The sequence below is a fragment of the Vipera berus genome (genome assembly GCF_964194415.1).
Source record: "Vipera berus genome assembly, chromosome: 1".
Taxonomy (NCBI): domain Eukaryota; kingdom Metazoa; phylum Chordata; class Lepidosauria; order Squamata; family Viperidae; genus Vipera; species Vipera berus.
In genome coordinates this window covers 302196888-302215482 of record NC_138202.1, presented here as the reverse complement: position 1 = coordinate 302215482, position 18595 = coordinate 302196888, and the positions used below count along the sequence as shown (strand labels likewise).

The window sequence follows — 18595 nt, the reverse complement described above, 5'->3', positions numbered from 1 at the left end:
GCTTCTAGGGAGAGATGAGGAGCAGACAAATGTTTGTTGACTTGCTTGCTTGGATGGGATGAGGAGCAAAAGAATGCTTGCTGGGGCAGGCTGGCGGCTGAGGCTTCCCTCGAACCCCACAAAACAGTGCAGAGCAACCCAAAGGGCAGAAATATGGAGGAGAGAGATAGGCAGGTGGAAAGAGGCAATCTCTTACTTTATTGAGGCTTGGATTGGGGAGGTACTTGTTTAATGACCTGCAATACTTGGTTAACGACCACCAGGATTTCTTTCATAAGTTGGTGCGGTCATGTGACATCTTGCTTTATGACCACACTGGCTTACAATGGAAATTCCACTTTCAACTGTGGTTATAAGTCAGGAATTATTTGTGTTGGAGAACAGGAAGAAGCACATTCCTCTGCTGACAAAAAGCAATCAGGTGTCCAGTGTGGCTGCAGTTCTTGTTTGAAACAGAGGTTCTTATCTAGCTGCACCATGGTAGCTTCAGCCAAGTCTTTAGCCTAGCAAACACCACATGACTGGCACAGCTCCACTAAACCACTTCAACTTGTTTTCAGTCACCAGCATGATAACAAAATTCTCTCTCTCTCTTTTTTTCTTTTCCACATTTTTCTTCTATTAATTTTCAGTAGCCCATTTGGGAGGTGAGCAAAGCATGGGTGACAGTGATTAGAATCTCCTAGTTTGGGAACAGGGGCACACAACATGAAGTTTTGCACATGTCCTCCTGGCCGTGGCAGCCTGCTGTTCCACAAACAGGAGTGAAAGTCAATCCTGACCTTGGCAAGGAATCATATTGTCAACCTTCAACAAGATTGCTCTCGTGTTTTTTGTGTGGGCTCTCTGGTATTAGTATTGCTGGGACCAGTATTTATTCCTCGCCTCTCAAGGTACATCTAAAGATTGTAGTCTTTCTAACAGCAGTTCTGAAATAGATAGGGGGACCAGCTGAACTCTGCTAAGAGCAGTTCAAGCAGCTGTGCCACTTCTGATCCAACTTACATTACATGAATGAGCACACCAGTGACAACCTTCCTCTATGGAAGGGGTCCCCAATCCCTGGTCTGTGGACCGGCACTGATCCGCAGCATGCCAGTAACCGGTCCTCACAAACAAGCGAATCCCCATCTGCAAGATGCAGGCAGCACACAAAACCATACCCCCTCTGGTCCATGGAAAAACCTCTCTCTACAGCACTGGTCCTTGGGGGGGGGGCTCTTCTCTATGATACTCTTCTGCCAGATTTATACTGGATGTCTGGTGGAGTTGTATAGTATATGTAGAAATCAGGACTCCTACCAAACAATTGTGTCAGCTTTAGAAGTTTGCAAATAAATCTTCACAGAGGCCATGTGATTTCATTTCATAATTGAAGTTTTGGATTACTTGAGTTTTATGTAAATATTTTGCTATGGTGGCAACTAGGCTAAATAAGAGCTGTTCAGACTGATCGAGATTCAGTTGACTTATGTAAACAGTCAGCTGCAGATGTCCTCATCAGGGAAGACAGCTTCTGCCCCTCTGTAATACTTCTAGATAGTCCTCAACTTATGACCATTTGTTCAGCAACCATTCGAAGTTACAGTGGCACTGAATGAAGGGACTTACAACCAGTCACTGAAGTTACAGCTGTTGCAGCAGCTCTGCCATCATGTAATCAAAATTCAAGTGCTTATAGCCCCCCCACACTTATGACCACAGGGATACTTCCCCCCTGCCTTTCCCCCCTCCATCTATGCCCTTTTGGCTCTTTGCACTCCGCAGCACCTGATGACATAGCTGGCCTTCACCATTCTCTTTCTCCTGCCACATCCTGGGAGAATGGCCCATGTGCCTGGAGTTAAGATGGCAACTGGGACTGGTGGGATTGCCATCACTGAGCAATACAGTCATGTAGCACACTGTGATGTCTCCCTTGAATGATTCCCCAGATATCTCCTCAGATGTCAGTTCAGGGGAAGATAAGCCAATTCCTGGCAGGTCAGCAACTGAGTTGATTGATGGCTCTGAAAGTGACTGGAAAAGATTTGGCTGGGGCTTCAGCTGGGGAAAGTTTGCAGTCACAGACGGCCAGCGAAGAGGAGGAGGAATTGCCTTCTGCACCTGATCCAAGAACACATAAGGCAGAGAAAAGGCAGGAGCAAAGAAGGGTCAGCCAGATTACTCAAGAGAAGAGGGCCCCGCTCATCTAGATGGGCTGCATGAAAGCTATTTATCACAGCAGACAGATGAAGGTGTTGCTGGGAACAATGTGTTTGTTTGGTTGTCGTGATTCCTGCTTCACTTTGTACTGACACCTGTTTGGAATTGAATTGTGCATTGTAGACTCTGAACCTTTCTTGCCCTGTGAGATCTCTTATGTGTGGATTTAAGTTTTGCCTGGTGGATTTAAGTTTGTTTGGTGAAGTTATTTTGTTTGAGCAATTTTCAAGTCCTTGTGGACTATTGGGCCATTGCTCTGTGGACTAACCTTGGTTTGGTCGTGATTGGACTTGATTGGGACAGTTCTGGGTTTTTGGTGAAGGATATTGCTGGGGAATATTAATAAACTAACTAGACCACAGTTACATGTGTGTGTGTGAGTGGGTGGGGCAGCACACGCACACAAATGTGGGCATAGGTCGAGGGCTACCTGTACGAGACTTTAAAAAATGACTCAGAAAACGTCCACTCTAATATACACTGAAATACATTGTCTCAAAAAAAATAATTGTTCACTTGTGGAATTCTTGTACTGCTACTCTTTTATCTTAATAAAGGTAAAGGTTCCCCCACACATGCGTGCTAGTTGTATCCAATTCTAGGGGCCGGTGCTCATCTCTGTTTCAAAGCCGAAGAGCCAGCACTTGTCCGAGGACGTCTCCTTAGTCATGTGGCTGGCATGACTAGACGCCAAAGGTGCACGGAACGCTGTTACCTTCCCACCGTAGTGGTCCCTATTTTTCTACTTGCATTTTTACGTGCTTTCGAACTGCTAGGTTGGCAGAAGCTGGGGCGAGTAACAGGCGCTCACTCTGTTATGCGGCACTCGGGATTCGACCCGCCAAACTGCCGACCTTCTGATCGACAAGCTCAGCATCCTAATCCACTGAGCCACCGCGTCCCTATCTTACTAAACTCAACTTTGTGAGTCTGTGTTTTGTGGAAAAAAACATTTTAGGTTCAGACAACTGCCAAATGCCTGATAGGTACCAACGAGCCAAAAGAAAGGAAAGTTTGTGCAAAAAAAAAGCTAACATGAAGTTTTGATGAGCAGTCAACATAGTCGAAACAAACATTTAAAGATTCCAAGCAGACTGGGCTTCATTATCAATCTTTTGCTGTACTGAATAAGGAAAGATAAAATTGAGGGAGGAGGAAGAGTTGGATTTGGATTGGGGTATCTTAAAAAAGCTTTCCAAATCTTTCAGATACTTTTCCAGATGTGCTTGGTTCAGAAATCAGCCTGCCATTAACCCAGTTATGAACTACATTCCACCTACACATTGGTCTAGGGATTAGTCTTTTTGTTGCCAATTGTTTTAACTTGTATATTTGTGTTTTAACTTGTATACGTGTATATTTGCATGTTATTGAAACCTTTTGATGCGTTCTTAGTGTAATGTTGAAAAGAAGTATAAAATAAGCTATTTTTTTCAAACAGAATATTCCTTGATTCAGAACTGGAGTGCAATATTCCTTGATTCAAAACTGGAGTTTGATAAATAAATATTAGCCTTTCTATAATATAGAGTTTGAAACAGTATTTCCAGCTGTAGAATATCAAATGGCAGGCGGGCTATGCTTGAGCAGTATGTATCAAATAAATGTAGATATATTTTACATGCATATATTCATGGACAAAAATAGTCCTTTGTTCTTTGTGGAGCTCTTGAGAGCATGAATGTAAGATTAAAATCTTAGTTAAACATGGTGCAAAAAATCTATTGTCCTTCAGATTTGGTTGAAATCTGTTGTCGGATTTTTGGATCATATTAATGACAAATAATGAAAAATGATGAGAATTGCAGGCTATCAGGGATGATAAATTCTTGAGGCTGGGACTAATTTCACATTTTTTTTGAAAGGAAGAGGATTGCAATGGAAGAAGCCACTTCTGATGTATGCATCTTTTAACATGTTAGAGGTACAGAGATGACAATAAAGGCAACCATTAAAAAAAACAAACCCTCACCAGTACTGACTTTAGGACTTAATCAAGCTGAGCATAGCAAATGTATTGGCTGTGAAGGAAAACTGCATCTTTGTTTAAGAAGTAAAGTGAGGCTAAAGAACATTCTTTTAGATTTAGAACAAGAAGTGGCTGGATGTTCAGACACCTGAGCATTAGGTTTTTTTTATTTGTTTTTCATTAGCAGATGGGAGTTGTAGTCCAGCACATCTGGAGCACTCAAAGCCAGGAAAGGGTGATAATATGTACTTACGGGGAGAACTGGTCTGTGCTTGCAGAAACTACATCCCATTCACACAAAAGAAAGCCTCAGTATCTAGAAGTCAAAACTGTTGGGTATGTGGGCAGCTTTGGTATGTATTACAGTTTGGCTTTGGAAAATCTAACACTAGATGATTTCCTCCTTTGAGCCAACAATTCAAGAATAAGTAAAAAAGACTTTTGCTTCTTGAGAAATCATGGGGTGTGTCACTTCTTCAAGCATGCATGCATATGCCTTCTCTGCCCTACTCTAGGATTGCCACATGGTCAGCTGTAGGTGGAAGCCCTTCTAGCAGAAGCTGCAGCCACATCACAATAGCCACTGTGTCTTCCACCTGACCTCATTCAGCTGCCAGGCTACAGCTGTTCCCCTTAAAGGAAAGCTTTAACCCTTAGCACACTTAGGGCCAGACCCAACAATGAAGAGGGAGCCAGTGAAGCAATAAAGATTGTGTGTTTTTCCCCCCCTCTTGCTATGCAGGGTTTTTTGGATTTGGTTGATTTGTGTTCTGTGCTAATGCCTAGCATTTGCAGAAGTGAATGTGGGGGTTTTATACTCCCCTCACCCTACCAACGCAGAGACACTTATTGTTTCACTATGGAAAAATGGTCCCTCTCTATGATTAGTCTTTCCTTCCTGCTGCCATACTTGGGCTTGTGAGAGAATTATCGTAGTGCTGATGAGAAGAAGATGTGATGAGGGATTCTTAGCATAACAGATGTAGGGTCTCTATGCTCTGAATTTCTCTTAAATTTCTTGTTTCCCATTAAATATTTTGAATGGGAGAAGCAGCAAAACTGGTATATGTCAACATGCCCCTGCTATTTTCCCTCATCATGGCTGGTGCTCTCATTCTCATCTCTCTTCTGACTGGCCATATTGTGTTAGAATCTCGCTGTTTGGATGATTTTTGTATATACCATAATCCAGTAGGATTGTGTGTGTCCATGTGTCTTGATGCTTTTTCCTTTTCTTTGGGTACTCTCACTTCATGTTCCATGTTACTGATGAGGTGAATATCTGCTTGACAAGATAAGAAATCTGCCGCCCGCTAAATATAGCTGAAAGTCAGAAGGCCTTCAGCATGCCTTGTTATGATGAGCGCTGACACTCACAATTCAGTATGTACTTGATTATATCTGCATTCTTTACAATTTTACATTGGAGGGAAAGGGGAATGATGATACATTGAAAATATAATGGAGAAACATTATTCTTCAGCACACACACACCAGGTAAGAATGACTAGAATATATATTACAAATCATTTGTTTTTTTTACAACTTCTAGAACTGCTATTTCAGCAAGTATTCTAATTAAGAAAAAATAAAGTGCACTTATAGACAGTTTGGTTTTATGTTTGGTTATCGTATGCTTAATTTCAGTTCTTTTTTATTGAAAAGTTTTATAAAAGCTACAATATTATGCCACTCTCAGAGGGTGAGGATCTTACTCCGGACCCTCCTCCCTTTGTTGATCTATTCAATCTGGCGCTCTTTAAATTTCTGCCTCATAAGGCCAGTGCTACTGCTAAGATTGGTCCTCACCAGGTTCCCCATCCTGGTCCATCCACCAGCCAAGATGCAAGGCTGGTATTTTCAGAGCATGTGGTCACTGAGTGTCACATCCCCTGTGCCCCTCTCTTACTCAACAGGGTACAGAAGCAATGGGGAACACCTGGCACTTTTCCTTCTCCAGGGGGGATGGACAAGAAGCTCTTTAATGTTGACCCGGCCTTGTCAGAAGTGCTAGAGGTTCCTTCTGTGAATGAACCTCTGACTCCACTCTTCTCCTTCATGGTGTCCGGTGATATGGCTGAGACCTTGAAGGCGGAGGACAGGAAATCTGAACTTTCCTTCCACAGGACCCACCAGGTCTCAGCATGGGCGGTGAGGGCGGCCACATCCACCTCTTTCTTTGCCAGAACTTCCCTTCTCTGGCTCCGCCAACTTCAGGCCAGAGTACCCCCAGAGGAAGTCTGAATGCACCAGGACTTAGCCATGTTAGTGGCTGCTTTGGAGTACATGGCAGACGCATCTCTACATGCCGCCTGGTTCTCTTCTAGGGCCATAGCCTCCAATGTTACCGCTCGCAGACTCCTGTGGCTCAAACACTGGCGAGCGGATGTTAAATCCAAGTGGCGCTTGGCAGCTGCCCCCTTACCGTGGTGGTCAGCTTTTTGGGGAGGCCTTGACACCTTATTTGGTGGAAAACAAGGACAAGCATAAGGTGATGTCTTATCTTCTTAGACAGGCAGATGGCCTACCTCATACATCCGCAGACAATTTTTCCAGTCAGGGTCAGGATCAGAGTTTGCTCAGCCTTCCCGTTCCTTCCCTCCCAGGTCTGACTGTCGATTCGACCGACCGGGAACCAGAGAAAGACCCAGGTTGCAATTCCAAGCAAAGCGGCCCTTTTGAGGCACGGGGGGCCGTCCCTTCAGAAAGTCTAAATGACTTCAGGGTGGTCTCCCCAATTGGTGGCAGACTGACATTGTTCAAAAATGGGAGACCACCACCACAGATGCTTGGGTCCTCAACACTATCAGGAGCGGTCTGTTCCTAGAATTCATGTCCGTCCCCCCAGAGCACTTCATTCCTTGTCCGCTATCAAAAAATGCGGTCAGGAAGGCTCTCATGACAGAGGCTATTCAGCACCTCTTAGAAATAAGGGGCATAGAACCAGTCCCAGATGGGCAGCTAGGAAGGGGGTTCTATTCCATCCTCTTCGTCATTCCGAAGATGTCTGGAGGATGGAGGGCAATACTCGATCTAAATGGACTGAAGAAGTTCAAGATGCAAACACTACAGTCCATCTTGGCCAGCATCAGGAGGGGAGACTTCCTGATGTCTATCGGCCTCATGGAAGCATACCTTAACATTCCCATCCTTCCCACCCACCGGAGGACTGTGCATTTGAGGTCCGTCCCCGTACGCATCCAGTGCTATGTGGACAACATTCTCATCCAGTCCCTATTGGTCCAGGCGGCTTAATCGGACCTGGCTTTGACTATCAAGACTCTCCAGGACCATGGGTTCTTGGTGAACTTTAAAAAGAGCCAGACAGTTCCCTCAACCCGCCTTCTTCATTTGGGCGTGGTCATAGACACCAAACTGTGCAGGGTCTATTTATCTCATGGCCGTCAGGACAGCATCAGAGCCCTAGTCTTTCAGGTCCAGAGGGAGCATGTAGTCACCCTGGCCATTCTTTCCCAACTGTTAGGGAAGTTGGTTTCCTGCATGGGAATAGTCCCATGGGCCAGACTATATTCCAGGGACCTGCAATGGTTTTTGCTCCTGTTTCAGAGACTGGGCACCAGCTCCTCCAACCAAATGGTAAGGGTTCCATCTTGAACCCTAAACTCCCTCCAGTGGTGGACCTTGCCAGCGGTAGCCAGGGGCTCTTTATTCCAGGAGCCTGTTCGGATCACCCTGACTACGGATGCTGGGGGGCGCATCTAGGGTCTCAGTTGGCTCAGGGCCAGTGGTCCCAGTCCGACCTGAAGCACAACATAAATTGGTTGGAGCTGAGAGCCATAAATGTGGCCCTACGCCACTTCCACAACAGGGTGGCAAGACAACATGTCCTGGTCCTCATGGGCAACGTAGCAGCAAAAGCCCATGTGAACCGGCAAAGGGGTACCCATTCCAAGTCCCTTATGGCCGAGGCCCAACTGTTGTGCTCTTGGGCAGAGACCAACCTCTCATCACTCAGGGCAGAGCACATCTCAGGGGAGGCAAATCAGGTGGGCTTTCTCAGCAGGTCGACAGTGGATCACTCCGAATGGCGCCTGCATCCCGGTCTCTTCAAGGAGATATCAGAGAGGTTAGGTCAGCTAGTACTGGATCTGTTTTAGTTGCTACTTCTTGTACAATGTTGCGAACCTCCGTCCATAGTTTTTCAGGCACTCTATCAGATCTAATTCCTTATCTCTTCTTATCTTATCTCTTCTAGCTATTCTTTGGAATTCTGCATTTAATTGGGCATATCTTTCTTTTTCTCCCTTGCCTTTCGCTTCCCTCCTTTCCTCAGCTATTTGCAAAGCTTCCTCAAACAGCCATTTTGCTTTCTTGCATTTCTTTTTCTTTGGGATGGTTTTGGTTGCTACCTGTTGTACAATGTTGCGAACCTCTGTCCATAGTTCTTCAGGCACTCTGTCTATCAGATCTAATTCCTTAAATCTATTTGTCACCTCTACTGTATATTGAACAGGGATATGATTTAATTCATACCTGACTGGCCTAGCGCTTTTCCCTACTTTCTTTAATTTAAGCCTAAACTTTGCAACAAGAAGCTCATGGTCTGAGCCACAGTCAGCTCCTGGTCTTGTTTTTACTGACTGTATAGAGCTTCTCCATCTTTGGCTGCAGAGCATATAGTCAATCTGATTTCTGTGTTGACCGTCTGGTGATGTCCATGTGTAAAGCCGTCTCTTGGGTTGTTGGAAAAGAGTGTTTGCTATCACCATCGTATTCTCTTGACAAAATTCTATCAGCCTGTGCCCTGCTTCATTTTGTACTCCAAGGCCAAACTTGCCTGTTATTCCGGTTATCTTTTGGCTTCCTACTTTAGCATTCCAATCCCCCATGATAATAAGGACATCATTTTTTTGTGTTAGTTCTATAAGGTGCTGTAGGACTTCATAGAACCGGTCAATTTCATCCTCTTCAGCACCGGTGGTTGGGGCATAGACTTGGACTACTGAGATATTGAATGGTTTGCCTTGGATTCGAATTGAGGTCATTCTGTCATTTTGGGGATTGTATCCCAGTATTGCTTTTCCTACTCTTTTATTGACTATGAAGGCTACTCCATTTCTTCTGAGGGATTCTTGCCCCCAGTAGTATAACCTGATGGTTATCTGAATTAAATTTACCCATTTCTGTCCATTTTAGTTCGCTGATTCCTAAGATGTCGATGTTCAGTCTTGTCATCTCTTGTTTGACCACGTCCAGCTTTCCTTGATTCATGGATCTTACATTCCAGGTTCTTATGGAGAAGAAAATCTTTGCAGCATCGGACTTTCCTTTCATCACCAGACTCATCCACAGCTGAGCGTCCTTTCGGCTTTGGCCCAGTCGCTTCATTCTTTCTGGCGCTACTAGTACTAGCCCTCTGCTCTTGCCCAGTAGCATATTGGATGCCTTACGACCTGAGGGGCTTATCTTCCAGCATCATATCTTTTTGCCTTTTGGGGTTTTCATGGCAAATATACTGGAGTGGGTTGTCATTTCCTTCTCCAGTGGATCATGTTTTGTGAGAACTCTCTGCTATGAGCTGTCCATCTTGTGTGGCCCTGCATGGCATACCTCATAGCTTCATTGAATTATGCAAGCCCCTTCGCCATGACAAGGCAGTAATCCATGAAGGGGAGTATGAATTATATGAGTTATCAATTCCAGCACTTTATGTCAATAAAAACCTATATGTGTTTACATGTGGTTCTTTTTTATGGTTGATGCTTTTTTCTTAATGTTTTAAATATGTTAGCCACCCAGGGATGTTTGGCAAGTGGGTGACTATATAAATTAAATCTATTTACACAATTGTGTCAAAGACTGGGATGCTTCCTAATAATAAATATCCATGAATTTAAGCTTTATCCCCTCATTATTGTGCTCCCTTCATTTTATCTGATGAAAAAAGTAAAGTCCAGAAAAGTAAAAATCCATCAGTACTTCCATGTAATGCAGATATTTCCAAATGTTGTCTAGAAACAGGCATAGTATTAAGATTTATTAGGCCCACTTTTAAGTCGGTGCCTATAAACTCTGTAAATGTGACCTGGCCTTTAAATTCCTGGTTAAGAATCTTGCAAGATCATGCAAACATTGCTATGTTGAAAGTAACTGAGATCTTTCAAAGAGCTTTGTTTTGTCTTATCAACCCAAACTTGTAGTATTAAATTTGAATTTCCTCCAGAGAGGTAGCCCTGCAAAGCATATGGAAAGATCAAGCAAACCCTGTTCTTGAAAACCTATTGTAATTACCTACCAATAGTTTCAAGCTTAGTTTAATATTAGGATTGAAGGTTTTGGGACAAAGCTGGTGGTGTGTCCAGGGATGTTCCAGACATGTGGAACTCCATTCAACTAGGCTGATATTATTATGGCTCAGATGACAACATTACTTCTTGGTATCCAAGCTTAAAGGTCACATGCAGCTGCTATAGCAGCAAGCATGGCAACATCAAATACCTAGTCTCCCATGTGGCCATAAAAGCCCATGGGAACCATTTGAAATTGCTATCATAAAGTCCTAATTCAGTGCTGAGGGGTTTTTTTTTAGACACAAAAAAGATGGTTTGGGGCTGGACATACTGAGTTTACCAGCCAGAATTAAGAGTTCCATGATGCTTTTAACCACGAGTATTGCATTCTGAAATTGAAGGAGTATGTATTTTGCTATCACTGCATCTCATTGCTAGTGAAAGATTTGCTCCCTGATTCTTTGTGTTAAAGAAAATTTTGATTTTGAAAAAAAAGTTGGCCTTGGTACCTGTGTGTCTATGAAATATGTGGAATTTAGGTCTAGCTAAGCACTCCTTATTTCACCTTCTGGTTTATATGCCATATTTTTCTGTTAGCAGATGATGGAGTTAATGTTGTCTCAGCGCTGCTGTTTGTGAGTGTAGGACTGATTCTGGGCCACTTTCCTGAATGAAATGAGGAAAACAGAGCTCTGGATAGGTAGGAGAGAATTGGCTGCCTCAGAATGTCTCGTCAGTGTGTGCTGTGCAGCGTTATGCTTTTCCTTGCTAATCTGCAAAGATGTGTTTGCCATGTTGCTTAATTTGCTCTGAGGGGAAGGGATACAAGTCCCTATGAAGAGTAATCGAATTTAGTTCATCAATTTCCTGGGAAGCAGGGAGGCAGGCCATGGCCATAGAACCAGGCATTTTGCTAGTACTGTAAAAAGTAACATCTGTTGGTTTGTTCTCTTTCTTCTCCTGCTCCCAAGAATATGCTCCAGCCTGATTTCTTGGATCTTCCTTGTAGAATGGATTACCTCAGGACCAGCTGCTTTTGCTTATCTTCAGTCTGAGTAGAGACAGGAAATTAATGCAATTTCAGAAGGAGAGCTTGCTCTGCTTAACCCTAACAGAGATTTATGATTCAGCTTTGGAGGCCTCAGAGAAGCCGCTACCTCATTCTTCTCCAATTTGGTGCTTTCCAGATGGATCAGACTACAGTTCACATGTTCTGTTCAGTCACACTTAACTTGGAAGTAGCACATGAAAGACTGTTTTTTTCAATGACGCTTTCCCATTTTTACCCAAAACGTTTACTAGTTGTTTCCTCAAATGAACAATATACTACTAAAAAACTCCTGTCTGTTTGTTGGCCAAAATGGTGCATCATAGGGCAACAAGCTTGTAAGCCGCCCTGAGTCTTCGGAGAAGGGCGGGATATAAATGGAATTAAAATAAATAAATAAAAAAAATTGTTGAATGAATGAGCTAATTTGCACAATGCATCCAGAATCCAGGAACATAACTTGCATGGAATTGAAATTTGGCAACATTGTGACTTCTTCAGTGCCATCATACTACTGCAGTCAGCCACGGTCACATGATAGTTATTTCTAATGCTTCCTGCCAGCTTCCCACAAGGAAATATCTCTGAAATGATGACCCAACAGTTCCCAGATTGTCTAGTATATTTTAGCTTTGTAGAAAATATGGTGAGAGAAACACATGATTGTTTTTTTCTTCTAATCTTTCAGGGAGATTGGTTGCCTTGTATTTGGCTTTTTGTAACTGAAGCTTCAGAAAGTGTGGACTTTCTCCCATCTGAAAAATTTGCGTATGCTCCAATCTCTAGGTGAAAGAAACACAGCAGTAATATATTTGAATGGGCAAAGGATAAGAGATGTATGACTATTTCATTTTTTAGTTTGATCCCTGTAGGCAAGAGCAGGATTGAATTGTCAGAAGTTTAGCTTTTCAATCTCTAGTGTTTTTAACATAAATTTAATTGCTTTTGAAATAGTAACAGAAAAAGGGGAAAGAAGGAACAAAACACAGATATATTCCTTTTATTATCTATAAGCATTATGCAGATATGTGTGTGTGTGATTCTAATACACCTATCCACTATATTTTGTATGGAGTCCCATATTTTATTATATTTATCCATACAAAGTCTGTGTATTATTCATTATTCACTCATAAATAATGTGTGAGCAAGTCCTCAGTCCTTTGAGTAAATGGAGCCGTGTATTCATCTTTTGAGTGTTGCAGTACAGTCTTTTTTCCTATAGTAAAGGCACAGGGAATCCATTTTCATTGTCCAATTGTCAAATTTCACATACTAGATATGTAATTCAGGAGAATGTGATACTCTGAAAATTTTAGCTTCTGTTGCAGTCACAATTATATAGTTCACTACTTTCTCCACAAACTTAGTTTAATATAGGACATTGTAGAAACATGTCTTTTAAAGAAGCTTTGTTTTATTGCATTTGCAACATTATACTGTCGTAAATAATCCTTTACTGTACAGGTGTAATGGAAGTCCAATAAACTCCGAAGCATTATTTTTTGTTGTGTAAGTAATAACATAGTCCATTAACACTCCCTATAGAAGTTGAGACACACACCCATTGTCTAGGCCAGGGGTAGGCAACCTCGGCTCTTTTATGACTCATGGACTTCAACTCCTAGAAATCCTGAACGAATCATGCCAAACCAATCTTATTTCATTCTTTAATAAAGTGACTAAACTAGTAGACCCGCAAAATGCTGTGGACATAGGATAATTAGTATTCAGAAAGGCATTCAACAAAGTAGACCTCAATCTACTCCTTGGTAAGCTAGAAAAATATGGGATAGACAGCATCAACACCAGATGGATTTGTAACTAGCTGACAAACCATACTCAACGAGTTGTCCTTAATGGTACTACATCCACATGGAGGGAAGTAAGCAGTGGAGTACCACAAGGTTCCATCTTAGGCCCAGTACTCTTCAATATCTTCATAAATGACTTAGATGTGGGAATGGAAGGGGAACTCATCAGATTTGCAGATGACACTAAACTGGCAGGAATAGCCAACACCCCAGAAGACAAGCTTGGGATCCAAAAAGATCTTGACAGACTTGAACAATGGGCCCTATCCAACAACATGAAATTTAATGTGGAGAAAAACAAGTTTTTTACACTTAGGCAGGAAAAGCCAGAGGTACAAATACAGATTAGGCAAAACCTGACTCAAAAACAGTAATTGTGAGAGGGACCTTGGAGTCCTAGTGGACGATCACTTAAACATGAGCCAGCAGTGTGCAGCAGGAGCCAAAAAAGCTAATACAACCCTTGATTGTATAAACAGAGACGTAGAATCAAGATCACATGAATTATTAATACTGCTTTATAAAGCCTGGAATACTGCATCTAGTTTTGGGTCACATTACAAAAAAGATGTTGAGACTTTGGAAAACGTGCAAAGAAGAACAATTAAGATGATTAAAGGCCAGGAGACTAAAACATAGGAAGAACAGTTGTAGGATTTGGGTTTGGCTAGTCTAGAGAAAAGAAGGACTAGCAGTGTGGACTAGCACATGATAGCAGTATTCCGGTACTTGAGGGGCTGCCACAAAGAAGAGCTTATTTTCCAAAGCACCAGAGGGCAGGACAAGAAATAATGGATGGAAATTACTCAAGGAGAGAAGCAACCTGGAATTAAGAAAAAACTTCCTAACTTCAACTGATTGTGAAATTCTAAGCCTTATTGTATATGGAATATTGTATGATGGTTGTTGACCCAGGTGGTATAACTTACCAGTGTATTTTGTGCATTTTCCATGTCCCAAGATTCAACAAAATCACTTTTGGTCCTCTGAAAGTTTCAAGCTGAATATGCCATTAGGACAAAGTAATAGTATATTTGGTATTCAGGACAAATATGTAATAGAATAGGTATATGCAGCTTGCACATGGGAGAAGTAGAAAAAGGGCCTAACGAAGCATGGGGGTGAGAAAAAAGAGAAAAAATGGCTATCAAAGATTGCTGAAAAGGTCTGAACGACTTGGTGAGGAAAAAGCTGGTCCATCTCATTAAAAGCAATAGAAGTCTAAGGCATAAAGGGGGAAGAAAGAAGACAATAAGTTTGGAAAGAAGTAATTTGATATTACCCCTTCTTGTTATGAATTGCTATCTCACAATGAGTCTGCGCGGTATAATAGTTAATATATTGAACTGGGACTGGAGAGTTCAAGGTTCAAATCCCCAATTGAAGCCAGCTGATGATTTTGACTTCAACTTCTCCTAGTTTAGCCTAACCCCCAGGCTGGTACATACAGTATATAAAATGAGGGGAGATACTCTGTCTTGAGTTCCCAAAAGAAAGGCAGGATAAGAGCCAGTTTAATCTTGTGGTAAAGCAAGTTCAAGTCGCGCCTTAGCCATAAAGTCAGCTGGGTAGCTTTGGACAATCACCCTGTCTCAGCCCAACCCACCTCACATGGTGGTTCTTGTGGAGAAAATAGGAGGAGAAGGATATGTTGGATATGTTTGGCTGCCTTGAGTTAGTTGTAAAGCTAATAAAAGCAGGATACAAACAAACAAATGTAATATTTGTAGCCTTTGCAACACTTAACTTTCGAAACTATTGGAGAAGCTGTTCCATGACTCTACTGCATGACAGTAGAAATTAATGTGTGCTGTTATGCATGTTAAGCAGATACTTAGAGGCAGAACAAGGGATGCAAAAAGCAGGGAGATGTCTGATTTAGTGAGCTTAAGATAGTGGTATACTAGCTAAAGTGTTGAATTGGCATTGGGTTCAACCAGTGGTGGGATTCAGATATGTGAACAACCGGTTCTCTGTGTGGGTGCCGCTTCCGGAAGTCCATTCTGGGCCTGGACAACAAAAAATTAGCTACCGGTTCTGCTGAATTGGTGCGAACTGGCTGAATCCCACCACTGGGTTCAACCCAGGTTCAAATTTACTCTCTGCTATCCCTGATCACTGAGTGGTGTACATTTTGTCTCAAGCTCTGAATGAAAGGCAAGATACAAATCTAATAAATATGAATACTTCTATAAATCTGGTGTTACTATTGTACATTTTTATTGTATTGTGCTTTCTTCAGTTAAAAGTCAGCTGTAGACTTCACAGGAGGTTGTTATTCCCAAATTTCCCTACTGGAGTTTTCAACATGCTAATTTCTCTAATATACATAAATTATTCTAATATAAATTTTCGTGATGCATGCTTGTTTTCTGCAAGGAGACATCGTATATTTTTGCAGATTTTGGATGAGAATGAAAACAACATTAGACTTTTTTTTACTGTTACTGTAAATGTGCAGTCCATTATAAGACCAATTCCCTTACAAACCTATGTCAGATTCTTTCACATTGCTAAATAAGGAAGAGCAGATGCAGGAAGTTTCAAGTTGAAATATTTGGCATCCTCAGCTATTGCTAATATAAATAGTTTAAACAAATTCTTAACAAAATGGGAAGGTACTTTATGACATGACATTGCAGAATAAGAATTGGCAACTATGGGATCTTGTTTTGCTGCATTTAATAGTCAGCGATCTAGAAAAGTAGCTGGCACTATTTTTCCCTGGCATGGGGGGAGTAGGAGCTTTACTTACTAGAATTTGGCACATTAAGATGCTGCTAAATTAATTTATTTTAAAGGCTTTTAAGATTGCCTTAGTAGGGCAATACTTTCTCTAAGAGGCATACAACAAAAAGATAGCAAGAAATTTAATGTTAAGTTGCTTGTATTCAGTAGTAGCAGATAGCACTAACGTTTTCATACAATGCTCTGTTTAGCCCTGCATAAAAAGTGACTGCATTTCAGCAACCAGCAAATGCATAGGAGTAGAGAAAAACAGGTTGTAGCTGTATTTTATGAGGTCCTAATTAGATATTTTCCCCACATAAGTTTTCATGTTCCATTGAAGAAAATGTAAATATAATGAGCAAGGACAAATAGGCAGGAATTCTTAAAGTAGTAGATTGCAGTCATTTTAAAATTTTTGACAGGAACTCTGGGTGTCATTACAAAATGGCTCCCTTAAGGATGTGATTGTTTACAAAATTGTTCTCATAGTGTATGTTGCCAGTCAGAACATGATCTTTATTTTAAAAAACAAAGGTTTCTGAGATTGGTATAGTTGCGTGCATTGTCCTTGCTAACTTTTTCAGAATCTCACCCACCCAACTGTCAGGTGCAAGAAATCAGGAACCAGAATGGCGTTCGAAAGTACTACAAGTTTATTTCATGCTACCTATACACAAGAATCTGTACTACTAACAGACAAGGCAAATTGGCACCAGATGAGAGTCAATGGATTGCAAGGGAACTAATGATGCATTTGACTCCACCCTCGGGCTCAGCCTGGTCATTTCCTACACTACCCCAGTCTGCTCTGTTCTTTTTAATTTTGTTTTTGTTTTAATTTTGTTTTCTCTGAGCAGTGAACTATGAATTAATTATTGTCTAGGAATGGCTGCATTGGGCTTATATGAAGTCCATCTAGCCCAGTACAGTGTTACCAATTTTGACTGATTGATTCCAGTATTGCAGCCAAGTCTTTCCCAGTTGTACATGCAGAAGCTGGCCATCGATTGATCCTTTGACCTTCAGCATAGAAAGTATATGCTCTACTTGTTGTAATCCAGCAGACTAGTTGTAGATAATCTCCCAAAAACTTTTCCTTTGCCCACAATTTGCTGGTTGATTGCTTTGCTTTATATTTCCCAGCTGAGAAGATTCTTACAAAACATTGTCAGTTAATAATTCCAAATGCTAGTTAATCTGAATCCATTTTGCAGGGCTATTTTGGATTAATCCTGGGTGATTCCTGTTTCTTTCTATCAACTTTGTTTTACCTGGAACAATTCCACTTGTTCTAATTTGTAATTAGATAGGTTTCTAAAATATGGAATTGTTTTTAACTTGATTTTTTTTAAAAACTGGATTTCTGATAGTAGAGTTTCTCTTGTGAACCTCTGAGTTCATTTTGAACCTAATTAAGATGGGAAAATGAGGATAGGCCATGTCTGATAGATCTTATTTGCCTAAATGATCATCTTTCAGGGTGAAATTTTGGGGGATATATTGTGGTAATAATGGTGCCATTTTGATACGGTCTTTCATTAAACTGATGTTTTCACTGAGCTTTTTATGAGCTGTGGCATTCAAGAGTAGCAGTGTCTGTGGGCAATTAGGATGCAGTTGGAGAAAGGCAGGTAAACTTTTTTACATAGTAGCTTTTTAGTTTTATCTCACTTCAATTAAATGAGAAATACCAAGGGTAGAACCAACATTCAGAGGACACACCTTTTCGTTTTACAAGGGCATAATTCAGCAATTGTCCTTTGAAATTTTTTAAAGTTTAAAATTTATATGTCATTTAATTTTTTAAACTGTTGATTTCTCCTTAAATTAAACCTGTGCAATGAATTTAAATGGGTTTAATGGTCCTTTTCTTCAGTGAACACTGTAAAATAATTGTTTAGGGAAGGGTAAAAATATTGCTAAACTAATATTTAAAATTTGGGCATGTAGGGAATCACAACGACTGTATACAGAAAAATGCTTGTGATTTTTTTTAGAATGAATTGCTTCTTGATAATCATATCAGGCACACAGCTGTGTGAAAGGCCGTCTTAGTTAACCAAGAGTAAAATATAACAGGATAACATAAAAAAGGTGAGTTATTACCAAGGGAGTCCTATTATATACCAACTGTGTAATACCTGCAACCAGGAGAAGTTTAGTCTCTTTTCCTTCTATCTCATTTGGAGATCACACAGTCATTTGGAGCTGCTCCCCATTTCCAACACAATAACACCCATTAAGTTCAAAGTGTGGGATTTTTAAAAAAAAATATTTTAATGCACTCTTCATGCTCCTTTCTAGTACTCCACTGATGATCATTATGAGGTGATGTTACATTCCTCATTCAAGCTTCAGCTGACTTTCACCTTAGGTTTTTGCTTCTCTTTTAGAAGATGCTGTTTAAGAAGAATTGTGGTACAAAGACAAGGATCATCAAAATTCGCGTAAGTTGAGCCATAGATACATTTTCCTTTTCCCTTCCATTGTTTGTGTCAAAATCATGTGTGTTCCGTAGAGCAAATATCCACAGCTGATGGCCTTACAGTTCCCTTGTAAAAGTTCTTGGTTTTTAGTA

General features: G+C 41.2%; 1 protein-coding gene across 2 annotated transcripts in view; it reads left to right on the top strand.

The window, feature by feature from the left end:
• Nucleotides 1-18595, top strand: part of LOC308678543 (uncharacterized protein) — an 86162-nt gene that overhangs the window by 36561 nt on the left and 31006 nt on the right. For both annotated transcript variants that reach the window (XM_081345774.1, XM_081345773.1), the window contains exon 4: nucleotides 18411-18464. In XM_081345774.1, coding sequence (XP_081201900.1) covers nucleotides 18411-18464 — 54 coding nt within the window. The remainder of the gene's footprint in view (nucleotides 1-18410; nucleotides 18465-18595) is intronic.